We start from the raw sequence: 26,930 nt of genomic DNA, 5'->3' as shown, positions 1-26,930 counted from the left end.
TAAGTGGGGTCGCCTGGAATTCGTATAGGGTCGCCTAAAATGTCTTTATATATATATATATATATATATATATATATATATATACTTTGTTTTAGATTAAAGTCTGAATTCTCAGATTAAAGTCAGAGTTCTGAGGAAACAAAGACACATACATGTGACATCACTGATGATGTCACTAATGATATTATTGATGGTGTACGGGAATTTGAATGTCTATATAGGGTCCCTAGATTTTTGTGATGTCAAAATTGGGTCCTGAGCCAAAAAAGGTTCTTCACAGTGGATTTTGAGATGCTGATTGGCTGAAGGAGTTGTCTGTCAAGGCAAGTACTCCCGCCCACTGAAATGGATGTGAGTGGCTGGAAGTCCAGACTGATACGTAGAGTGAAACAGAATGTGAGATGATGGTTTTACCAGGCTACATTACTCCATTACTGTCAGTCAGTATTCACCGGCCGTTCCCTTCACAATCAAAAAAATGGGCTTGGACCAAAGAAAGCAGGTCTGATCCCAGCAGGCCTGGTGGAGACTGGAGCATGGTATGTGGAGCTCCCAGCCACAGCATGCTATCTCACATGCTGCTAGTCTGTGCACGCTTTACTCCGCTTTTGGCCATGGGGGCGTAAACCAAGGAAACAGGAAACAATACCGGAAACAAGTGCGCCAAAAAACTTATTTGTGGCCGTTAGCTTGACGCGGCGAGGTTACGTTAGCTAGATCCTGATAACAAGAACAACAACACAAGTTGTATAGTAGCGTTAGCACATTTCTCTAGTAGTCACTGCCGAGGAAGGTTTCTGGAGAGCCAAAGAAAATGGAATACTCGCCATGTGAAATCTTATGATCAATGTCAGTGTCTTTCCCAGCACAGGCAGCAGAGATGCTTCAACTGTTGTACTTGATCCTCCATTATCGATAACAGCGGACAGACAACTATAACTATTCCATCAACTGGCCATTTGTTTGAAAAGTAAAGCTTCTGTATTGGCTTAAAATATGTGATATTGTGAATCCGCGATGTTTCTACAAGAACTTCTTAAAAAACTTTGTTCGGTACGTCCATCTTTTTTGTTGTTTGCCCTTTTATTTTCTTATTCCTTGGGCCCTATTCTCCCACAAGCCTTCGGCGCTAAAACGGGCCTTAAACGCAAAAAAACGTGCCTTGCGCCTGTTTTGGGACGATATCAATATGGCTTTAGGCTGCCAAATGCGCTTTAGGCCGAATGGGCGTGGCGCAGTCCCAGAATGGGCCAAAGTGGGCGTGTCGGCGCTAACTACCGGCGTAGTGCTATCTTCGCACCTGGCCTACATTTAGCGCTTTGCGCCTTTGAAAACCAGGCCTATTCAGTGCGCCAGTGCACTTGTGCCTCTCCCCTGTCACCCTTCTCTGTCTCTCTCTGAAACCAGGCCTATTCAGTGCGCCAGTGCTCTTCTGCCTCTGAGTCACCCTTCTCTCTCTCTCTCTGACTCCCTCGCTCAAACAGACACAACACATAGCAGCACCCAGCTTCCCATAGGAAATAGCAGTTGTAAGTTTACTGCCTGTGAATGTCCACTCCCAGCATGCAATTGGGTCCTCCATTTCGCTACTAAATAGCAACCAAATGAGCCGAAATAGATATAAAAGGTAGATCTAAAATAATGTGTAATGGTAAGACAACCTGCAATTGTCGAACATTTCAATATTGGACCAAATAAAACATCGAAATGAAACACCACCCTATGTGAAACATATATGTCCTCTTGAGCCTATATATACCCCTTGTGGGTTTAACGTGATTTAGATAAGTGACAGCGGAACGCGCTTCTGTGATGTGCTATACTGTGATGTCCGCTCCAATAACTTGGCCCTACTTGACATTTAGTTTTACAATAAAAACACATTTATGCAATGACTTTACATAATGTAGGGTATATTTATGTGCATCGATCATTCTACCTGCAGCAGGGGAGAGAAAACGATATCTTTCTGGACAAACTTTCACCAATCTAATAGGCTATATTTTTCTAGCTGATGCGTTTAGTACATTATTTTCACTTTGATCTTGCTATAGTGTAGCGTATTTACATGCTTGCAGTATTGAAACTGCAGTTAGATTGGTTTGAGAAGCATAATAATATGGAATAATAGCCTATAATGCAGTCAGACAGACAGACTGGATGAAGGGAGGGGGGGGGGCAGAGCGTTTGGCTTGCGTCTGGTTTTGCGGGATCACTGGAATTGGAGCTAAAAAGGCAAGCGTGCGATTCGTTTATTGCAGTTATCCAATGAGCATGACGGTGCATAATTTTACGCTTAAAAGGCGTGGTTGTAATGGTTGAGGCTGCGTCTAGCGCCAGCACGACGATATCAAGTGCGCTGGTCCACGCCCACTGATTTGAGCTGCGCCAGGCGTTCGGCCTAGAAACAGCGCCGATGCAACGATAGGGACCGTTGTGTCTGATTCTCAAATGAACGAGCTGTTTCTGCTGCTTGTTTCCTGTCTATGGCGGGCTCTAGGCTAGAAACAGGTCGGGTGACAAAATCACTTGTAAACGGAGGCCAGGCTCTTTCTCGCCGAGAAGAGCCTGGTGATGCGAGGTTACATGCTGCTGCTCTGCTCTCTCCTCCAGCCACAGCATGCTATCTCACATGCTGCTGCTCTGCTCTCTCCTCCAGCCACAGCATGCTATCTCACATGCTGCTGCTCTGCTCTCTCCTCCAGCCACAGCATGCTATCTTACATGCTGCTGCTCTGCTCTCTCCTCCAGCCTGCAGCATGCTATCTCACATGCTGCTGCTCTTCTCTCTCCTCCAGCCTGCAGCATGCTATCTAACATGCTGCTGCTCTTCTCTCTCCTCCAGCCTGCAGCATGCTATCTCACATGCTGGTGCTCTTCTCTCTCCTCCAGCCTGCAGCGTGCAATCTCACATGCTGCTGCTCTGCTCTCTCCTCCAGCCACAGCATGCTATCTCACATGCTGCTGCTCTGCTCTCTCCTCCAGCCACAGCATGCTATCTCACATGCTGCTGCTCTGCTCTCTCCTCCAGCCACAGCATGCTATCTCACATGCTGCTGCTCTGCTCTCTCCTCCAGCCACAGCATGCTATCTCACATGCTGCTGCTCTGCTCTCTCCTCCAGCCACAGCATGCTATCTCACATGCTGCTGCTCTGCTCTCTCCTCCAGCCACAGCATGCTATCTCACATGCTGCTGCTCTGCTCTCTCCTCCAGCCTGCAGCATGCTATCTCACATGCTGCTGCTCTGCTCTCTCCTCCAGCCTGCAGGTTGCACAGAGGGGACTAGCAACTAATCTAATTAAAGGAGAATTCCGGTTTTTTAGACACCGGACCTTATTTCCAGCTTAAGATATGATGTTAAACTCACCTAGATAACTTTGGTTACATTCGGATCGCCTGGGAAGATATTGAGCCATGAGTAGACATGTATGAGTAGCATACAAAATGCTTCTATTTACATCTTGTAAATGTCTTATTTTCTGATACGCAGCGGCACATATCATTATTATATCATAGATGCAATGGCAGAAAATTAACGATATAGCGTTACAGGACTCTACTCATGGCTCAATATCTTCCCAGGTGATCCGAATAAAATATCTGCTTTTAGGGCTGTCAAAACTGCCCCAAAATCATATTCGAATATTCCCTCTAAAGAAAACATATTTGTTTGAATATTTTCTAATACTATTTTTAAAAAACAAATTTTTTTTTTGCATGTGTGGCAAGGTAAACCAATACAACCAGAGAGCTTATATAACTACTTGGTATATTTATTTGACCATAAACATTTTTTTTATTTCAACATAAACATTGTTTTTTCCCCCATATTTATTCAGTCAGTACTATTACAGTTAGTAGCCTACACTTTTGTAATGTTTTTAAATAACCAGACCAACGATGTATGTTTTTATGTTGCCCTCTTGGCCAGGTTTTTTACCTGGTTAAATGTAAAAGATAAATAATAATCATAAATAATAATCATAATCATAATAATCATAATCATAATAATCATAATAATAATAATAATAAGAATACACTTCTAATATTAATTTTCATATTCAAATATTCTTGTAATTTTTATATTCAAATATATATTCTAATATAGAATATTATTTGACAGCCCTAGTGAGTTTAACATCATATTCTAAGCTGGAAATACGGTCCGGGTGTCTAAAAAAACTGAATTCTCCTTTAATGAACTTTCATTAGAGTAAATGCCACTTTTCTGGTGAGATTGTTTTTAAAGGACCAACAATCACACACATTTTGTACTTGGACACTTGCCAGCACAACAGCAGACTTGTTGGTCACTGGACTGGAACAACTGGGGATGTACTGCCTTGCTTAAGGGCAGCTTGATGGAAGTTGGTGAAGCAGATAAGACCATTTGTAATTAGTAATTAGAAAAACTAATTAGAAATGGAACTTACTGGGGAAAACTTATTATTAGTTTTTCCCAGCATGGCAGGATACCTTCCAGTAGAATTTAAAGATAAATCAGAGCTTAAAGATTGAAATGTGTGCTTGTGAGCTTTATTTCTGAATTTAACATGCATTTTTTCACAACAACTTTCCCCTTGGTCCCCATGCTGCCACTGTTCTGGCTACTGCTGCCCAACAAGTCATTAATGCTTTTTCCTTGCAGTTACAGTAATTAAGTATTTGAAGGCACTCTTCCTTTTACATGAGAAATTTTCAGGACGATTGCTATTACTCTGACTATTACTCTAATGATCCAACTCAATTCAACCTATTTAAATATTATATACTAAACAACTCAAATTACAGTAGTACTTCTGCACCAAGTTGCTGCACTAGAAAGTACCTTTCATGTCTGCTGTAAAGTGTCATTATGTTAAATGGTGAATATATAATTTTGGATTGAGATTAGTTGCTGCCCTCTGATTGTAGCACGCAGTTTGTGTGAAATCATTCAGTGGATTTGGACGGTTTTCCTGGTGCAGATGATAATGTTCCAAGCCTATAAAGGACATTGTACTTTCAGTTCCTATAAAACACAACAAAAAAAGGGATTTGAAGACATCCAAACCTGTGGACTTATGAGGTGTTTAATGCGTCAGCAAAGATCTCTTATCCAGCTCTGCTATTTGAAAAATGTTGGTTTCTCCCTCAGCCAGGAAAAAAGGCCAAATCCAAAATCCAGAACTTTTCAGGAAATAAAAGATTGATGAGAGTATTTTCTCATGTCCTTGGATGATTCACAGACAGACGGTGGGGTTTTGAATTGGTTTCTTGGGGTCGTGGGGTCGTGAACTTTACCCAGCATATAAAGGAGCGTGTAAAGTTTAGAAAAAGAGAAACAACACTTAAAATGTGTTGCGCTACTGTGGAGCTGTGAGCCAGTGCTGAGCTATTTTCAAATGTTGCTGTCTGTCTCTGACACCGTACAGTAGCTGCACCTGATCGGAAGGCTTTTTTCTTGTGAGCCATAATCTTATTTTATTGGATTCCCGGAGACAATTAAAGTGTCAGCAACCTGGAATCAGTGAAAGAGAGAGGAAAAAACATGGATTTTTTTGTGATTGGACACGGCCATTGCCATGCCTCCTTTTGGCCATTGGGTGTAGAAAGTTAATCAGTTCCTCCTTGGCCCATGACCAAACTTTCTGAAAGGTTTTGTGGTGTTACGTGAATCCATATGGAAGTTAAGCACCTTTTTCGTGCAAATCTGTTCATAACTTTTTTAGATATCCTGCTGACAAACAGACAGACAGAAAAACAGGCAGACAGACAGGCAGACAGACAGACAGACAGACAGACAGACAGACATAACATAAGGAAACATAACCTTCAGCCGGGCAAAGGCCCAGCCAAATCTGTGGTGGAGGTAATAAGAATATCTTTCACTACCTCTAGATGGCAATGAAGGACCTTCACCTTTAATTGTGGTTTCACTGAGTATAGTCTCGCTGGCCAGCCTCCCCTCCCTACCGTGAGAAGAGTCTGGTGGCGCAGGTCTCCATTGTGGGATTGCGATGGGCGGCGCTTGGCGGCAGTGCCCTTGGAAAATAGTTTCCAACAATCCAACTTGCCATTTTCAGCGTGTAGCGATGAGCTAGCGTGTAGGTTTCTGCCGTTAGCTTGCTAGCTAGTTAGCGTTGTTGTTTTCCCTCAGGCGGCAGGGCACTATTTACAGCGACACACAGGGAGGAGGGAGCGGAAGCCGCTTTGATTGACATGATCGGAGCCAATGACAAAGCTTGTAATAAGCCAGGAGCGGATATCCGGCCGTGACTGAAACAGTCTCTCCAATGAGGAGCAGCTGTAGAGCAGGGGAGGGCTTATCCCAGTATAGCCTGTTTCCGTGCAGCCAGGCGACTCTCACGGAAGGGAAAGGAGGCTGGCTAGCGAGACTACTGAGTATATAACACACTTTCTAATGGATTTTTTATTACAACTTCTTATGGACATTTTTTTGTAATGCTTTGTAATATCATTTTATTCAATTGTGTTTATTAGCTTATTTATTATGCAACATGTTGTTTACATGTGCACTGCAGATAGTTTATTGTATTTTATTGCACACTATTTTCATTGCAACAAAAGCTGTCAAAAGCAATGGTTTTAGCAGTTCATGAAAATTTGTCAGGTGGCCCAGTGAACCAGTTTTTTTGGTCCTGTGGAAAGCTGTGGGGACTGACACACACACACACACACACACACACACACACACACACACTAACCCTCACTCTCCTCTGTAGCCCCTCCCTGAGCCAGACCTCACTCACAGCTCCCCGGTCCGAGCTCCACCCACTGAGCCGTCGCTAGGCAACGATGATGAGGACTTCAGCGCAGATGAGATGTCTGGGCAGGAGGAGGAGACGACCACGGCTAGAGGTACTGTATATATGTGTGTGTGTGTGTGTGTGTGTGTGTTTGTGTGTGTGTGTGTGTGTGTGTGTGTGTGTGTGTGTGTGTGTGTGTGTGTGTGTGTGTGTGTGTGTGTGTGTGTGTGTGTGATTTATATAGAAGTAGATACACACATAATTCAGTTGTGTGTCCTGATAAAACCATGTCCAGGATAGCTATTAGAACTATTAGAGTTAATGGTTTTCCTACAAAGTGACTCAGACCAAGGCTGTGGCTCCTCTGCTGTATTTCCATGACTGTCCACCAGAGGACACTGAAACTGTGGCATCATCAAACATAAATGACCCCTATTTATTTTCATTCTTTCATCCCAATTTGGGTTTTGCATTATTCTCCCCTGTCTCTCTTTCTCTTTCTTTTCTTTCTCCTTCCCAAAATTAAAGTGAAGTCAGATCATAACAAACCACTTATATGACCAATTTGAGGAGTTCTAGCTTTGCAAATCTTGAGAAAGCACCAACCTCTTTTAATAATGCAACTGTCAAACTGTCATGTCATTGTGTTGCTTCCACAGTAAGACCAACTCAGGCAACAGCGCAAGCCCACAGACCTGCCACTGTGAGTAACACTTCTCACTGCATACAAAACTTCACATCTGAACCTATACACATTTGACCTATCATGCTATAATACATGCATTGTATGAATGTTTGTTTGTTTGTTTGTTTGTTCAATACTAATGCCATATATAAGGATGAGTCTATCCAATGATTAATTGAAGCTGCACTAGGCAGGATTTTATATGTAAACATGCGCCCGTCTTATCTGAAGAGTGCCCCATCTCCACTAATTGAGACCCAGTAGATTCTCTGTATTTGCCCAAATACATTTTTTATTTTGGTCACTTGGGATAAAACTTCTCCGCCTACAGGAAGATGACATTTGAAACTTCTGTGTGAAATACAAACTGTCTCCTAAACAGGAGTCAGTTTGTATAAATGTTTGTATAATTCCTATCTGCGTAATGTTTGATACCTGTCTGTATTTCAGTGAATCAATCAATCAATCAGTCATTAGGGATGGGATATATCAAAATCCACAATCACGATACAAAAATGTGACATTAATATGTATGATGATACGTAGGATGATATTAGCTCCATTTTATTCTGATGTAGTTCTTACAAATGAGTCCATTTGCCTATCACAGTTTCACAAGCTCTCCATCCAAATTATATTACAGTATTTGAACTTTGTAACGACATTGCCATTGCTAGAAAGATTTGTGTCTCAGAAATAAACAGAATTCTGCACAGTCAGACTTTGTCCTCATTGAAGTTTTATTTATTGCATCATCGTGGTTGTATAGAATCATGAACCCTATATTGGGTATCGAATCATGAGATAAGAATGTTGCATCCCTATCTATCATTCAATCAACCCGACTATCACTCCCTCCAGGTGTCTCCAGGACAGAAGGGGGAGCGTGGAGAGCCCGGTCCCCCTGGGCCCGCTGGCCCCGCAGGCCGAGTCTCGACAGAGGAGAGGGGGTCTGGGGAGCCGGGACCCCGGGGGCCACAGGGGCCAGTGGGAGTGACAGGCCCGCCTGGAGATCCTGGGAAGGATGGACAGCCTGTAAGACCTATCTGCTTGTTTGTTTGACTTATTTATTCAAAATCTGGAAGTTTTTTCAGGAGGGGTTGATGACATTATCTATCGATCGATCGAGGTACTACAGGGGGTACTTGAGAGAAAGGGGAAAATGGAAAAATGTCAGAATAAATCCTAAAAATAAATGAAATATTCAAATAAATCTGCTCAGAGCAGCAGGCACTAATTGCAACTATTTACTCCATTTCTTATTTTGTAATGTTATATTCTTCAACAGGTGGGCTATAATTCATCCATTGCATCATGCAATAGTTTTTTCTAATGCAAAATGTTGGAGTCTGGTAAAGGGGGTACGTGGATTCAGAAATCAGGGAAAGAGTACTGAAGCCAAAAACGTTTGAGAACCACTGCTGTAGAGCAGCATAATCTGCACATTGTGAGAGGAACTGTACTATGCAAACTGTAGATGTTGTCAATAAATAAATAATGCAACAATATTAATTTTCCTCTTTTTCCAGGGCAGCAAAGGTGACACTGGAGTTCCAGTAAGTAAAAAGTTTTCCACTCTTGCAGATTCACAGGCCCGATCTTGTGGGACTTTGTCATTTTTTATTATCTGTGGACTGTGGGTGGAACTGTTCTGCAGGGATGCACCCATTCCCCCGGTACAGATACTGATGTATTAGCGATAGGAAAGAACTGATCCAACCCATTACTTTTACTGAATAGTGTAGACATGGGTCGTTAGTTTAGATTCAATGGAAGTAAGTAATTGTATTCTATAGACAGATCTCACTTCTTCAGGCAGAAAATCAAGTTCCTTTGCTTTCAAATGTGAAACGTGGCTCTTGCTTGTGATTTTGGCCTGTTATCCAATACTACTACTGTACTTTATGCTGTCACAAGTTACTAGTTATACTAGTACTGTACTTTATACTGTCACATGTTACTACAGTAGATTACTAGTACTGTAATTTATGCTGTCACAAGTTACTAGTTATAATACTAGTACTGTAGCCTACTTTGTAGGAGAAGGAGAGCCAGCACACAAAAATGTCCTTTCGTTGAGTTTATTCCAGCTTAACACCAGGTACAGCACACAGACGTTTCAGCCTAATGGCCTTCTTCAGCGTGTTGCTGTGTCAGGCGGAGATGACGTTTAAATACACTGAGAACGGAAGTACTTTCAATAAACGAAATATCAAAATTCAGTTACAATATATAAAGAATTCAAGAACCAAGCAATACACAACACAAAAGTTCCATTATCAAAGAAAATGTCTACATACAACAATGTATGCATATATAAATAACAATAGTCTGGTCAGTCCGACTGTGTGGGAGAGCAGAACCAGGCCTAGGTAAAGGCCCTGCTGTATTCAAAGTGACAGGTAGGCAGAGTAAGATAGGTCTGGACTACAGATAGATACAAAATAAAATACAGAATACAATAGAAATGTTTTAAAACAAGAATTATGCTTAAATAATTGCACGTTTCCACTATAATGGCCTAGAAAGAGGTCCCGCTGTATTGTGATAACAGACAGGAGAGATTAAGCTAGGGCTGGAATGCATATTACTAAGTACATTAAAAATAGACAATACAAATATGTTACAAAATTGCACATTCAAAGAAAGCAGCCCAATAACAGTTCCTCATTTAGTCCTTTCGGATGCTCTGTCTGAAGAGTGTGAATCCAAAAGGCCTCTCTTTGTAGCAAGGCCCTATCTCTATCACCACCCCTTTTCAATGGACTGACAGTTTCTATGCCCTGGAACCTCAGGGTGCAAACCTCATGTCCCATAGCGTTGAAATGTCTCGCTACAGAAGATTTTTCATCCTTATTGCGAATTTTACTTTTGTGCTCGGAGATGCGGGTTTTGAGTTCTCTACGAGTTTTCCCCACATAAACATTTGAACAAGGACATTTTAACAAGTACACAACGAATTTAGATCTACAAGAAATTCTACTTTTAATGTTGTACTTCTTGCCAGAGTGTGGGTGAGTGAAGGATTCACCTCTGTACTTTATGCTGTCACAAGTTACTACAGTAGATTGTCTGACCAGGAAGTGTCATTGTACTAGAATTGAACCTGTGATAATATTATGTGATGTTGTTTCCATTATATTGAGTAAAACTGATGGTCTCGTCCTCAGGGAGAGACTGGGCCTGGAGGATTCCCAGGTTTGTCAGGAGACTCTGGACCAAAAGGTGAAAAGGTAACAGCACACTTTGAAATGTATGATATGCCAACATGCACGTGGCTCATGACATAAATACTGACAGTGTGTGACCCATCAGGAGTGATACTGTGTGACCCATCAGGAGTGATACTGTGTGACCCATCAGGAGTGATACTGTGTGACCCATCAGGAGTGATACTGTGTGACTAATCAGGAGTGATACTGTGTGAATTATCGTGGGTGAAATAAATAAATATTTAAACACCCCACTGCTGTCTCCAACAGGGTGATGCTGGTGTGGGAATACCAGGTCCTCCTGGACCTCCAGGACAGCCCAGCAAGTCTTCAGGCCGTTTCAGGTTGCTGGTGAGTTGATCAAAAGACTTTCACAAGGTGTTCACCAAACCTGGGCTACGTATGGCAGTCCTTTCAGATCAACATCTGACTATGCCCAAACCTAAGCTGAAATCCCAGGCTTTTTTTAATTGAACTTGGGTTGGTGCTCATGTGCAGAAGTATCACTGAAAAATAGTGTTCTTTGCAAATCTATCATTAGAAAGTTCCAAGCAGGATTCAGTGGAGTTTCAGGCTCAAAGTTCAGTTTCAGGATTTGACACAAGTTAGATGTTAGATGTTAGATTGGACGGACAAGCCCATCTTCATTAGTCACACACACATGCCGAGGCGCCGCGGAAATTTGTCTTTGACCCATCCTGGCTCGTCCTCCTCCATTGTCCACTCCTGAGTGGTGGGCAGCTGCAGTGAAGCGCTGGTATTTGAAGTTTTGGATAATTCATAATTCATTAATAGTTGCTTTCCTTACTTTAAGTTTGCTCCAGAATATATCAATCCCTGGAGGGTAAATGAAGTTTTTGAACCAATTTCAATCCATTCATCACCATATGTTGTGTTTTTAGGTCTTCGGCATGTCGTTCTTTCATACTGTTCACTGCCATTTGTCTGCACTAACTATATAAATACATTTCAATCAGGAGAGGCCAGTTGGTAGGATTAGACAAACTTTATTTAGCAATCGGCATGCATGGCAAATGCTTTGGCGCTTGACTCCATTGGCCAGTGGCGCTGCTCTTGAGGCAGAGGAGGGCGCCTGCATGGGCTAGGAGATCCCCCCCCCCGTGGGGGATCGGGAGTCAAGACTCGTTGGTGGTGGACTGGGGAGGTGGGTGGGGCAAAACAACGCTTCGGAGGCCGGCTTCAAGGGAGATGGACTGCCGTGGGCTGCTGCTGCTATGATCGGCCAGAGAGAGGGAGGTGACGTAGAACCCTTGCTATATATATGAGGATTAACTGACGTCATGTTTGACGTCATAGCAGACGTCATACTAGGATTTTTGACCACGTTGAGATCGGATTACGCGTGAGTGGCCTTCTGCTTGAACTATGGTCTGGAGACCTCACTTCAATCAGGAGAGGCCAGTTGGTAGGATTAGACAAACTTTATTTAGCAATCGGCATGCATGGCAAATGCTTTGGCGCTTGACTCCATTGGCCAGTGGCGCTGCTCTTGAGGCAGAGGAGGGCGCCTGCATGGGCTAGGAGATCCCCCAAAAGGAAGATCTGATTACCGGAAGTTAATTGAGATCTGCAGGCGCCAGTAGTTGATTGTACTTTTCTGGCCTTCGACCTTTTAGCGACTTACAGCTATTTGCGGCTGGCGCTCCCAACTCGGTCGGGCCTTCGATCTTGATACGTTAATGTTTACTTGGTACGTGCTTATCCTGCCTTCGACCTTTTTTGCGACTTACGGCTATTTGCGGCTGGCGCTCCTAACTCGGTCGGGCACCTCGCGATAGCGCTTCCCAGCTTGGCCTACCTGGCCGCCTTGGCGCTTCGCGATTGTACTTTTCCGGCCTTCGACCTTTTTTAGCGACTTACGTTATTTGCGGCTGGCGCTCCCAACTCGGTCGGGCCTTCGATCTTGGTACATTGATGTTTAGCTTGGCGCTTCCCGGCTTGGCCTACTTGGCTGCCTTGGCGCGACTACCCTGACTTTCTCCGGCTCTCTCTTTCTGTTTAGCTTGGCGCTTCCCGGCTTGGCCTACTTGGCTGCCTTGGCGCAACTACCCTGACTTTCTCCGGCTCTCTCTTTCTCTATCCCCCCCAAAAATTGTACTTTTCCGGCCTTCGACCTTTTTAGCGACTTACAGCTATTTGCGGCTGGCGCTCCCAACTCGGTCGGGCACCTCGCGATAGCGCTTCCCAGCTTGGCCTACCTGGGCGCCTTGGCGCCTCGCGATTGTACTTTTCCGGCCTTCGACCTTTTTAGCGACTTACAGCTATTTGCGGCTGGCGCTCCCAACTCGGTCGGGCTTACCTGACTTAAGGCGCTTCCCGGCTTGGCCTTCCTGGCCGCCATGGCGCCTTACCTGACTTAAGGCGCTTCCCGGCTTGGCCTTCCTGGCCGCCATGGCGCCTTACCTGACTTAAGGCGCTTCCCGGCTTGGCCTTCCTGGCCGCCATGGCGCCTTACCTGACTTGGCGCTTCCCAGCTTGGCCTACTTGGCCGCCTTGGCGCCTCACCATTTTAACTTGGCCTTCTTGGCCCCCTGACTTGGCCTTCTGACTGACCCTGACTTTCTCTGGCTCTCTCTCGGGGTTGACGTAGGACGACGGGACCCCCGGGCGACTCCACCCGCAAGCCGCACTCGTGCGACGGAGCGGGGAGGAAGCGCATTAAGCCCCCCGCCTCCCCCGGAAGGGGAGAGCGAGTAACGGGCACCCGGAGGCGCACGACACGAGGAGTGGAGCGCTCCCCGTGCCGCACTAATTTTCAGGTTCCGAGGTCGGATTGCGTCCGGTTACCAGACAGCCCCCTGCCCGAGGCGCCCCGTGTCAAGCCCGCCGCTCCCACTCCAGGAGACGTCGGGACAGGCCACGGGGACGAGTGCCCCGGGAGGGACCGCAGCGTCCGGTCGGATCGGCCACCCAGAGTCAGAGGTGTTCAACGCGCGCCCGCCGCCACGCAGCCTCTCCCCGGGGGGAGAGAGAGACGCGACGGACGGACGCGGCCTCGAGCCAGGCCGGGACAGAGGAGGGGGTTACCCCCCCCAAAAATAACCGGGAGATTTACTGCGCCTTGCTGGGCACCCTGCTTTTCGGGGAGCCACCACCAACGAGACATTATTTGGCACGGACGTCCGGGACACTGTTCGTTGCCATGCTTGCCGATGAAGGGAGGAGGGTCCTTTGGGCCGCCGGTATGGCCACCCGCTCCGGGCGGATGTAGCTGGAGAATGCTGATGAAGACCGGCGGCCCGTTTGCTGGAGGGAGGCGGAGGACGCTCCTTGCACGGCGGCTGAGGTGGCCGCTCCGATCCTGAAGGAGTGGCTGGAGAAGTTCTTTGTCGGGAGGTTGCACTTCTGGAGCGTCCGCTCGAGGTGCAGGACGAACCAGGATCTTGTCATGTGGTGACGAGGTGCGATGAGGAACAGGGGAGCCGGGGGCCGGTCTGGGGCCTGAGCGGTCTTTCCCCTGATTTTGGGCTTAGCTGCAATGCTGTATGGGTCAGCAGTCATCACGTGATGAGATTGATGAGCTGAAAATAAACGATATGACACGTGGACAGGATCGCTAGCTGGAGAGGCAGACAGAATTCACCCGATGCAAGATTCTTATGATAATAGCTTCAGCGCTCTCAGCCCTTTCAGGGACAATTATTTCAGAATTACGAGCCAATAATTCATGGGAATGCAAGCATTATTAGTAGCTAGCTATTTGAATGAAAAGATACGGTGCCGGCCGGTGATGATGTCCTCAGATGGCGACCATCTTTTCCCCCCATGGGGAAGTCTGGGCAGATTCACGGTGATTGACGGGACCCGGCCTGGAGACGCACTGATGCTGAAGTGCCATAGCATCTCGGGCACTCTGGACAGACCGAAAGATCCATGGGGCAAACGGTTCATTCTGGCGGCAACCCTATAGAGCTGAAATGTAACGCTTAATGCATGGGATATAAAGACCTGGTTAATAAACAAGTAAAGAAAAACAGTGGTTTCACCGCCTTGCAAGTGCACCATAGACTGCTAGTTGCAACCATGGACCCATCATAAGATGGACTGGGCATCACACTGGTTCAGTGAAGCCGCTGCATGTTAGATCGCCGCTCTGGCGGTTGAATCCAGTGTTGGGTCACGAGGCCCGCCTCCTCATGTTAGTGGATGGGAAAATCAAAACCGAAATAATCACAGTATACGTCGGATGATTTTTTTTTTTTTTTTTTTTTTTTTTTTTTTTTTAAAGGTGGTTTGTATCATTTTTAGATAGTCATTATCATGCTAATGCCTGTGCAGGTGGTCATTTTTCTGATCAGTTTGTTTTTTAAGTAGTTATTTGACGTATAAAAAGGGATAAAAATGGGTGATTGGCAGCTGTGGCAGCCAGTCTCAAGCCGTCATTGGCTGGACAGGCTCTTCACATTATAGATCTATCGTGATAGACAAGACACGCGGCTTCATTGTTATGTAATGCTGCCTGGAGGTCGGGTGGCTCTGCTGGGTGTGTGGGGCCGGGAGATGGGCTCTTAGCCTGGGTAGTGCAGGCCTGGAGGTCGGGGTGGCTCATGGGATGAGGCCTAGTAGTACACGCGCACCGTTAGCTCATCGCTAGCGGATTAGCATCACGTACGAACGGACGTTTTATTTTTGTAGGCTATTAAAGCAACAAACGTTTTTATATGCATATCTGGGGGAAATGCTTTGACTGTGGGGATGTTCGTTCTTCACAAGCTCCTCTCTTAGTAACGATATACCAGGCGATAGACCGGGCAGCCTGGCTCGCGCACTCACTGGGCTAACGTTAAACCCAGGTGGAGCAGTGCTAGCGACCTGTTCTGTAAGGCGAGGGTGGCCATTTTCCAGGCGCTCCTGAGAGATCTGAGGTACAGGTTCATCTGTAGATTGAACGTGTCTCAGAATGTTATTATTAAGTTGCACACTGACCTTGGGCTAAGCACTGTGAGATACCAGTCACATATGTGGAAATTCTGGTATGACTCTCTTTTATAATGTACTTTGTTCTTTTATTGTGCCCTTATGTGCTTTTTTTTTTTTTTTTTGGAATTGTGTATGTGTCATCTATGGACCAAGCGTCTGCCGATAAAGGTTTGTTTGATTGATTGATTGATTGGTTGATAACAGTGGGATTCGCAGCCTCTTGTTACATGACTAGCGTGACACTGTATTAATTATTTTAGCTTTGGTATTATTTATGGTTATGTGGTGACCCACATCGAGACACTAGGAGAGACATTCGCCAAAGGAGACTTGTGCCTTTAAGAGCGGGGGGTTAAGGTTACCGTACTTCCGGTTACGGGTTAGGTCTGTTATTGCTGGTTGCTAACCGCGGTGAATGTAAACATTTATATGGATAGAAGTAAACTACCTCGACCAACCTTCGTCTACTGTCTCACTGTTTCCTAATTCCCACAGTTAAAAGAAACGCCAGGGCATTTTACTTTGAAATTTGTTAAGAACAGGAAGTGGTGTATTAGGACTGGGTAGCTTGACACAGAAAGGCGTTAGCATTCCCTGGGCCGTCTGACTTCGGTCTGGAAGTTATACAGTAAACACTCATTCTAACCTGATTCTAACTGATGCTCGGACATGCTCCATGGTGAAGTATGCAATGTGCGGTGATAACGTCACCGTCATCAGGCAGCGACGTGACGTCTTTTACTCACGCAACCTCCCGTTTATTTACGGTTAAAGTAAAGACTTAACTGCCCGGTGATAGCAGAGGGGTCTGCGCCTGCCGTGCAACTGACCACAGCGACGTGGAATGGAACGGCCTGTGATGCCTGCTTGGAGGAGAAGCCTGGGGCTGGACGCCTGAACACCCGGGACAGGAACGGCTGCTGAGCTGTGGCGCGGCCCGTCGCAGTGGCGCGCCCCGTGCCTTCTCATTGTGGCTACGTTGGCGGCCTGTGGCACGGCCGCTTCGCCGGTGTCGTCAGGCGTCTCGGAGGGCAAATACGCTCCGTGGCTGATCCGGAACGGGGTATCGTTGTTTAAGCTGTCGTCACTGTCCAGGACTGCTCTGGCTCGGGATCCCACATGCCAGGAGTGGGTGCTGATTCGGTCTGCAGATGTGGTGCAAAACAGCCGCAAAACAACGCTTCGGAGGCCGGCTTCAAGGGAGATGGACTGCCGTGGGCTGCTGCTGCTATGATCGGCCAGAGAGAGGGAGGTGACGTAGAACCCTTGCTATATATATGAGGATTAACTGACGTCATGTTTGACGTCATAGCAGACGTCATACTAGGATTTTTGACCACGTTGAGATCGGATTACGCGTGAGTGGCCTTCTGCTTGAACTATGGTCTGGAGACCTCACTTTGTTCCAAAGTGAGATATGCACCATCTGAAACAATGGCAGCTACTAAATGAAGGCTGGCTGGAAAGTAAAGGCCATGGGGTTACGGTTAGATTTATGAGTTCTGTTTTTGAGAATAAAAGCATGTTTGTTTTTGAAGTATCGACTGTTTGAAGTATCGAATGAAATCCTTGAATTCTATTGATCTAACCCCAGACTCAGCACACTGGTGATGTGCAGTAGATCATCAGATCAGTAACTGACTGGCCTGTCAGTTGATCAGCTGGTCATGTGATGTGTGTTCAGCAGGATGCCATGGAGGGATCAGGATTCGATGACTTTGACAGCGATGCAGAGATTATTAGGGTGAGTCGATTTCAAAATTAGCTATCATATTTTATTATTGCGATGTTCTGTCCTTTCTAACCTCTCTCTCACTTTCTTAATATTCTCCTCTGTCTTTCTCTCTATCAATCTCTGTCTGACTATCTTATCTTTCTTTGTTAATTGCTGTACAGCAAAAGTACAATCAGAAAACGTTTATTTATCCCAGAAATATTTCTTTCTTTCTTTTCCCTGTATTTTTGTTGGTTGATTTTGTTGGTTTACCCGTTTGTTTTAAGGGGACATTCGGACCAAAAGCGTTTTTGGAGCTGCCAGCGTCTTTCTGCAATTCATTCTCTATGTAAGGACGCGCTAGACGTGCTCCTCTTTTAATGAACGCACCTGGCGTTTCAGCGCTGGTGGCGTCTGTTGTTTTTGGAGGAGCGCTGTGGTCGTTTTAAAGCTGAAAAAAGTTTAACATTAGAGGAAAAGCGCCCTGATCGTCTTTTCCACTCCTCGTACCTTTTCTCCTCCCGAGGGATTTTCAACCTCGGCTACTGCCAGAATTGGCAATAATCTGGCTTTCATGTTGACAGTGAACAACATCAAACAGACAAAACCAGCTGGATACCGTCCTTGTGGTCGTTGTGTCCTAATCTGTACTGCACGCGACTACAGGGGGAAACAAACGGAGCGCAAAAAAAAACGCTCCGTGCGCTGTGTTTTGTGCACAATGGAAGCGCTCTCAACATGATTTTTATAGCATTCTAACTGAAAAAAATGCTTTTGGTGTGAATGTCCCCTTATTTGATCTTTTCTTTTCTTTTCTAAATTTATTTTTGTAACTCATTGTATGATGCTTTTTCTATTTTTCATTTGTTTACCGTATATAGTGTTTTATTTATTTAGATTTTTTGCAAATTACGTGAGATGCATCATGCAACGTATAAGCCCTTCTGGGTTTCTTTCCTCACCTGTACAATTTTGTATTATGTTGCATGTATATTATCTTTTTTTTTTTTCTCTCTCTGTGCGAATAATAAACATAAACATAAACATAAACAAAGGTTGTAGAGCCCTAGCCCAGAGGCAGAGTGTACATTACTGTATTTGACCCTCGCGGACCCTCCCTAACATTTGAAGCTAGAGCGGTACGAGGATAGTTCTCTCTCTCTCCCTCTCTCTCTGTCTCTCCCTCTCTCTCTCTCAATCTCTCTCTGTCTCTCTCTCTTCCCCTATGTGATTGAGTCATCTTGTCTTGTGTCTCCAGGGTCCCCCAGGTCCTCCAGGCCTTCCAGGGCAGCCGGGGCCTCGAGGAGCCCCATCTGAGGAGGTCCACCCTGGACCCACAGGGGCTCCTGGGAGAGACGGGAAGGATGGAGAGAATGGAGCCCCTGTAAGTTCCCATTTCTTCCTCTCCTCAGAAATGCATGCACAATTCATCCGTTTAAAGATTAAGCAATAGGGCGTCTGGGAGTGCAGTGCTAGATTCCGTATCTACGAACACACAAGGGTTGCAGGTTCGAGCCCCCCTGTTACCTACGACTTGGTCGGGCACCATACAACAACAATATCTTGGGGTGGGAAGCTGGCTTAAGGGTATGTGTCCTGGTTGCTGCACTAGTGCCTCCTCTGGTTGGTCGAGGCACTTGTTCGGTGGGAGGGGAACTGGGGGGGAATAACGTGATCCTCCCACGAGCTACGTTCTGCCGGTGAAACCCCTCGCTGTCAGGTGAAAAGAAGCAGCTGGCGACTGCACATGTACAGTATCAGAGGAAGCATGTACTAGTCTACAACTCTCCCCAGATCGGCAGAGGGGGTGGAGCAATGACCGGGACAGCAGGGGGAATTGGCCAAGTACAATTGGGGAGAAAACTGGAGAAAAAGCAATTTAGGAAAAAAGCAATATCCTTATACATACTGTAGGGGCACCATCTTTCTAGAATTGTAGTCAAAATTGCAGTTCTTATATATTTTACAGAAACAGAGGTAGGCAACAGCACTCGAATTAGAGTAAATCTTGAGTTTTTTTATTAAGGGCAAAACAGATGCGTTTCAGCCTTAGGCCATCATCAGTGTACCTCCCTGCAACCTGCACCGATTGAGCTGCTTAAGACCTGGAGCTGTGCGAGCTATTCTCTTGCTTATATATTTTATGCAACATGCTACTTTACATAAATAGTGTTCCTTATACAAGCAACAAGACTCCAACCCTGAAAATGTTAAGTTTCAGTTAGGGGTGCATAATTGATCGTGTCAAAAATTGAATCCTTAATTGTGGATAATAATGGATCTGCAATATTAAAACATTTGATTTCTTTACAGTGTCCACTTAATTTCAGCTATTGGTTCCACATTAGTAAACAGGGCAGACGAACAGGACGAGACAGACTACAGTTTTAAAATTAGGCTACAGACTGCTAAAACCTGGAATTGGCCTAAAGGGGCACAGCTCAATATTAGGTAGGCCTAATAGGCCAATTAGGTAGGCCAACCAACCTAGTCTACCAGCTGCTATGCTATGGAGCCATATCGGGCTCATATGTTTTGATCATTTACCAAAAACAGTGTAAGTGAAAAAATGAAAATTGAAGTGGAAAAATAAGAATTGAACCTGAAAGTCTCGAATTTATTCAAACTTTTTTTCAGTTCAAATGTAACTTTGATTCGCTTCTTCAACACTTTTGAATATATTTTTTTTTTCATTTTTCACTTTAATATAATATTTCAATTTTTGAGTACTTTTTTTTTTTAGTATCAGATTTATTTTTTTCATATTCATATCTTATTTTTACAGATTCAAATAATATTTTTTCGGTTTCAGAGTTTTTTTTTTTTTCCCCGCTTCTAACTTTTTCACTTTCAACTCGAAAAGTTTCACTTTCAACTCCAATACATATCCAAAACACTAAAATGTACACACATGAGGCTTAAAGAGCACTTCCCTATGATAGATGGACTATGCAGCTACATGTATCCAGTGAGTTTGATTTGCAACGATTGACTTTTGATTTTTAATATTTATTTGAAATCGGACCGTTTTCATGGCCTTCCGGTGGTCTGCGAGAGTACAACAAGCATGGATTTAGAATTATTTGCACACATCTGGCTTGTACCTACCGGTACTTCTCACAAGACCACATTATCCATGCATTTGCATAATGGGTCACCTAGCCTATAGCTTGATAATATTTTCTCTTGATGTCTTCCCTAGAGGCCATAATCAGGCGAGAGGTATCCTCTATTGACCAGTGTGAGCTAGAGACACACCCTGTGCCAAGCATTTCAAGAAATAACACACCGTCTCCTTTGTAGGTCTATTTTCATTCAAACATTAAACTAGAGGTTCATCTTAGTGTTCTTATGTTCATTATGTTGGACATAGTTAGATTTCTACTTCAATTTTTATGGTAAAAAAAAGGCAAAATCACTAAACCCGAGTGAAATTGCTGCAGGCCGGAAGTGAAATTCCTGCTCATTTGACGCTGGTCGGGGGGGAGACCTGTCACTCTACAGCCTGTCACTCATCATGATTCCACGCCCCTCTGGGCTGAGGCCACGCCCCCAAGCAACTTCAGGGCCAAAAGTTGACCTGAAACTTTTTGAGTTGAAAGTGAAACTTTTCCAGTTGAAAGTGCCATTAGAAGCGGAAAAAAACAACTCTGAAACCGAAAAAATATTATTTGAATCTGTAAAAATAAGATCTGAATCTGAAAAAAATAAATCTGATACAAAAAAAAGTACTCAAAAATTAAAATATTATATTAAAGTGAAAAATGAAAAAAAAATATTCAAAAGTGTTGAAGAAGCAAATCAAAGTTACATTTGAACTGAAAGAAAGTTTGAATAAATTCGAGAAAATGATCAAAACATATGAGCCCGATATGGCTCCATACTAGGCATGCTATGTTTAGTTTGTTTTACAACCGGAGTAACGATGGCTGCTGCTAAACCTTTGTCCACCTGCAGCCAGCTTGATATATTTCTGCAACAGCAATCAGCTAGCTCAAAGCAGAACTGTGGAGGTCTAAGAGGAAGGCCAACAAACCATGGATTAAATGAATACGTTACTGAATTATTTTGCACGTGATTTGTGCAAAAAGTGGGTCTCTCATGGAGGTACATTTTGAAAGCTGAAAGTTTTCAAGAAAGGTTTGGGCAAAACTCAGTCAGTTGATTGAGGCTTAGCCTTTCTAGTGTTAAGACTTACACTGGAGTGTATGCTGCTGAACCAGCCTTTGTTTTTAGGTGATTGAGGAGTGGTTTAGTGGTTCTTGGTCTGCTTCCTGGTCTGCTTCTGAGTCTGGTCCTGGGTCTGGGTCTGGTTCTGGGTCGGGTCAGGTATTATCATTTGGTCCCATGAAATCCAAAGGGCCTAAAAGACAGTATTTCCCCCAACTGCATTTGAAAACATGTTGGCAGGAGAGCAGTAATGGAAGAGCTGGAACATGGTCCTGGCTGCAGCTTCAGTTGGGGAGAATCTGTCTTTTCACTAGATTGTCAGAGGCTTTTACTAACTGTGTGAATGGATTACTCACAGGTTATACACTGCTATATCCTGCAATGCCAATGCATGCTCTTTAAAACATTTATACACTCCACTTTCATTACAAATTGGAAAACAGCATTGTTGCATTGCATTTCGTTATTTTAACCTTTTCAACCTACCGTACATAGTTAACTTGCAGCTAACCATGCCCCATGATTAAAAAGTGGGATGCTAGGGTTAGGGTTAGGGTTACTAACTGTTTTTATGGAAACTGAGCAACAAATGCACAAACATTTATTTATTTATTTATTTATTTATTTATTTATTTATTTATTTATTTATTTATTTATTTAACGATGTGACATATGTCTGATAGTATTTTGACTCTTGCAGGGAGTTGATGGACGAGTTGGCGATCCAGGTCATGCTGGGGCGAAAGGAGACAAGGTGACACATCTTTATTTATCAATGTGATGTCAGAAGGCTTTTTTGTCACTGGTGTCACTTCAACTTAGAAAACATTGGTCCTAAAGTGAAAACTGTCCTACAGCATGGCATACTGTACATCACAATGTATTATCATGTAAACAAAGATACAGAAACATACAAGATACAAACAATGGGAAGAGCAGTAGGTTGGTTGAGCAGGAAACAGGTGGGGTTGAGAGTATCTGTATAATCTGTTATCTGTATAATTAAGCAATATATCACAACAGGCCGTGGTACATGTATATGCTCACGTCTTGAATGACCACTTTTCCCTGTCGGAGGTAATCTTTTCTGAAATTCTGAGTGCAATGGAATGCACGGTAACTTTGGTATATTAGAGTGGTATACGCTAAATATACTACAGCTGTGAGCCAATCAGATTGCTTGATTTGAGAGAGCTGTTTTATAATCAAATTTTTGGCGTATGGAATAAATGAGAAGTACAAACTCAATTTCATGAAAGATCTTGTAAAACCGTACTTGTAAGATTTCACAGTCCTAGTCAAATATATATATTTTTCCTTCTACTGTAAATGTTGTAGTTTCATGTGGTTTTACATTGTGTTTTTAATTTAGCATTGTCTCTGTTTTATTTGTTAACAGGGAGAGCCTGGTGTGAGTGGGCTAGCAGGATCAAAGGTAATTGAATACCACTGAATGAACTACCCTTATTGATATTAGTAGTGATCATTATTGGTCATATATATTGGTATTGTACCCAAATTGCTATTGGCACAGCATAATTGATAAGTGTATGTCTATTATCTTGGCATTATCTCTACTGTTTGTGTCTCTCTCTTCACTTAACTCATTGAGTGCCAGCCACTTTTGGAGAACGGACGCTCCCAGTGCCAGAGTTTCAGAGCGTTTTCAGTGATTTCTCGAGGTCCACAGAATATTGTGTGATATTACTATGTAAACACCGAACACGCACAAAGAACGATGAGACTCTCTTCTATCATCTGCAAAAAAAAGTTTATTGATACCATTTTCCGTTCTTTAGTTATGAGCCGGAGAAGATAGGTTGTTTTGAGCAAAAAGACACGTTTCAAATTAGAAGCTGAGTTATTCCGCCTTTTGTGAAATGAAGCATTTCAAGCACATTCACTGAGTCTGAAGCTAATATTTTCTGATGTAGTGATGTGGTGTAGTTGTGTGGTGCCCTGCGTGCCCCACCCCCCTCTCCCCCCCTCAGCTGCAAACTCCTCCCCACACTAACACACAGCCTAACACGCACCCAGTCTATTTTCGGAGCGCTCCGTTTTTGTGCGCCGGCTCCCAGCGCAACACGGAAATGCCAAACCGGACTGCAGGGAAAGGTTTGGCCCTTCGGCGTCGGGTGCTGCCTTTCTGGCGGCTAATCGTGTGGAGAAACTATGCAGACAGACAGACAGAGGCAGAGGGGCTCAGTTGTGGGCGCGGATTGACTGCTGTTCGCAGCCAACGTCAGCTGCAGACAGAGCAATCTATATGGCTCTGGCTGCAGCATGAGCGGTTTCTCTTTGATCACGGGGCTTTTTCCTGCTGTTTTCCGGACCTTTCTCTAATCTGGAGAGCACTGTCGCCACCTAATGAGTCCGTAAAATAGGTTATACACCTTCAATAGCTACAATATTTGTACAGGAGATGCCTGAGGCTTTGATCCACGTCCCACCGTCAAAAAACGCAATTGACGAACATACTCGTCCTTGGCACTCTACGTTAGTATCTGAATTGACGAACATACTCGTCCTTGGCACTCAATGAGTTAAAGGGATACGCCAACTTTTTGGGAGTTTCACTCATTTGCCATATCCCCCATACATAACCAAGATACACAATGTCTTTACTGTCACTCTCCATGCAGTATAGAGTGAGCTACATCAAGTTAGTTAGTATCGCCATAGAATGGAGGCAAACGGTACAGCCGTTCAAAATAACCAAAAACACATCTAACAGCACCAAAATTGTACATGTTCTGCTTCGGGTACTCACCACCAGATCCAGATGGAATATTAATCAAACTACACACACCACCAATCCATCCCGGTTCGTACTCTCCCCTCGGCCGCCGGCTGTTCGGCTGCCTCAGCCTCTCATCTTGCCTGCTCAGCTTCTAAAGCCTGTAGTTCTTCCTCTGTGTATTCTTGTACAAATAGATACGTTTTGGGATCTTGGTTTGGCCAGAAGTAATCCTCATCATCCTCTCTTACGAAGTCCGCCATGATTAGTAGCTATCGCAGTTCTTGTCCCCTTTGTTTAGTTTGCTTTAGTTTGGTGCTTTTGAGGCGCTTTGTGAGATCACTGCGCCCGGCAGCCATGTTTAGAAAGTAGTTCCGACTATCTCTTTTCCTTCAAAAAAGACTCATTCTCTGCATTTTGGATAAATATTTAATCTCGTGGTGAGTACCCGAAGCACGACATGTATTTTGGCGCTGTTAGATGTGTGTTTTTGGTGATTTTGAACGACTGTACCGTTTGCCTCCATTCTATGACGATACTAACTAACTTGATGACTGTAGCTCACTGCACGGAGAGTAACGGTAAACACATTGCGTATCTTGGTTATGTATGGGGGATATGGCAATTGGCAAATGAGCGAAACTCCCGAAAAGTTGGTGTATCCCTTTAAAGTATACCTACACTATGTCTATACCTACACATTATGTATATACCTAACTGCCTCTACATTTATTTTTATTCAGTTTGTTTAATAGCATTGCCAGTTTTTCATGATTATTTAGAAGTGGTAATCGGTCATCTTCCTCTGCCAGGGTGATGCAGGCCCTGCAGGGCCCCCAGGTCCACCAGGGAAGGATGGCCCAAAGGGACAGCCTGGTCCCAGTGGGCCTGCTGGGCCCCCTGGAAGAGCCTTCACCTGGGAGGTACAGTATAGACCTCTTTTATGTTTGTAAACAGCCATTATGTATTTTGTGGGCGGAGCCAAACTGATTGCAGAAAGTGACAGCTAGCGGTTCAGCTGTCATAGAAATATGGAAGGTCCGGATGCCTCCTCCACATATTGTAAAGCTTTGCCAGCAACAGACAGGTTATCTTACATAAATAAGCTAACTCTTTCAATGGGGTGAGGTTTCCTGACCAGGTCAGGATGGGTCTAGGATCCAACTACCGTACATCGCCAAAGTTGCAGCGCCAGACATTGTCATATTCCTAGTGGAAAATTCCAGCGTCTATACTGTACGGCACAAGATGTCTTTTTCCCGTATTCCGAGGATCTCTCTAGTTTTGGCTTCACTTGTTTCCTCAGAGTTTCTGCGACCACGCTGTGTGCGCAACTGCAGCGACGTAAGCCTGTGACGTCCAGTCCAAATTGGTCTATGCTTTGTGTTTGGCTACCTACAGTATGAGCAGGCTAATTGTAGTTTGAAATGCACCGCTGCTACTACTTTTTCTCTCCTGAAATTGATTAAATGTTGAACCTTTCAGAGTAAAGGACTTATCTGATCTACAGTATATTCACTGACTTACACAATGTGATTCATTTATGGTCCATGGACAGAATATTGGAATATATTTTCTCTGTTTTGAGAGATCACATAATATGTGATCTATTATCCTTTTTGAGTGTGGAAAAGACAGGAAATACGGTTGCTTTGTTTAATTTAATTCTGACACCAAACCAGCCCAACATCCGACTATAGCATGAATCCTGGATATACTGTGCATTTCATTTCAGTATTACTAGGCAGGTTTGCAATGTTCGTGCTCTATATCAGTTGTTAAATTATTATGGTCTTCGCCAGCTGAATGTCTGAATGTACTGTACATAGCATGGCCTAGTGGATTTGTGATGTTTTGTCGAGACAGGTTACATATCAACTACTAACAAGTTCAAGTTCATTGAATGTTTTCTTAGGACATGGAAGGATCCGGGAGCTTTGGGACGGTGCTGTCCAAAGGCCCACAGGTACCAGAATGACTTGAGTCTATAAAAATATTGTTACATTACATTACCGTAAATTCCGGACTATAAGCCGCGGCTTTTTTCCCGTTTTTTGGCCCCTGCGGCTTATATAACGGTGCGTCTTATCTATGGATTTTTTTCAAAAAAAAAAAAAAAAAAAAAAAAAATCTCTCTTTTTTAGCACTCTTTCTAACTATAAATCCACTTCTGTTTTAATTTCCTCTCTTGCCCTCTTTTCACCACACCGCGGACACTGTGTGCACTGTAAAAATAAACAACGGTGGTGTTGTGTTATGTTGTTTTGTTGAAATGTTGTAATACGGTAAATGGGAGCTTCCTCAAACAGCCATCTCTTCCCGACAATCCCCTCTGTGCGTGACCACTTACATATGGTAATTACGGTAAGCAAACGGCCACTCGGGCAACAACTCCCTCCCCCGACTACCAGGAGAAAATCACAAACTTCGGCGAATTCACACAAAGGAAGATCAAGGAATATTCACAACAAGACGAGCAGTAGAAGCAACACTCTCACTTACCATGGGGAAGGTACGCAGAAACACGAGGCAGCTTTCAAGTTGAAAGCAGTCAATCTCGCATTAAAAGAGAGCAGCCGCCGATCAAACAGAGCAGCCGCGCGTAACCTGGGCAAAAGGGACTGTCCGTCCGGGGGAGAACTACTGAACAACTCCCTCCCGACTACCAGGAGAAAATCACAAACTTCGGCGAATTCACACAAAGGAAGATCACGGAATAT

The 26,930-nt window shown here is 44.2% G+C and overlaps 1 protein-coding gene across 1 annotated transcript in view; it reads left to right on the top strand.

Moving 5' to 3' along the window:
* LOC310771214 (collagen alpha-1(XV) chain-like) overlaps positions 1-26,930 on the top strand; it is a gene marked incomplete at its 5' end in the record, with an annotated part of 174,058 nt that overhangs the window by 110,574 nt on the left and 36,554 nt on the right. Inside the window, 11 exons of the mRNA XM_083631890.1 lie at positions 6,728-6,876; positions 8,246-8,471; positions 8,966-8,992; positions 10,607-10,669; positions 10,919-10,999; positions 17,274-17,333; positions 18,562-18,687; positions 22,174-22,227; positions 22,873-22,908; positions 25,023-25,133; positions 26,126-26,176. Coding sequence (XP_083488016.1) covers positions 6,728-6,876; positions 8,246-8,471; positions 8,966-8,992; positions 10,607-10,669; positions 10,919-10,999; positions 17,274-17,333; positions 18,562-18,687; positions 22,174-22,227; positions 22,873-22,908; positions 25,023-25,133; positions 26,126-26,176 — 984 coding nt within the window. The remainder of the gene's footprint in view (positions 1-6,727; positions 6,877-8,245; positions 8,472-8,965; positions 8,993-10,606; positions 10,670-10,918; positions 11,000-17,273; positions 17,334-18,561; positions 18,688-22,173; positions 22,228-22,872; positions 22,909-25,022; positions 25,134-26,125; positions 26,177-26,930) is intronic.

This window comes from Poromitra crassiceps (assembly GCF_964638095.1).
Source record: "Poromitra crassiceps genome assembly, chromosome: 2".
NCBI lineage: Eukaryota > Metazoa > Chordata > Actinopteri > Beryciformes > Melamphaidae > Poromitra > Poromitra crassiceps.
This window is presented reverse-complemented; position numbering and strand designations above follow the sequence as displayed.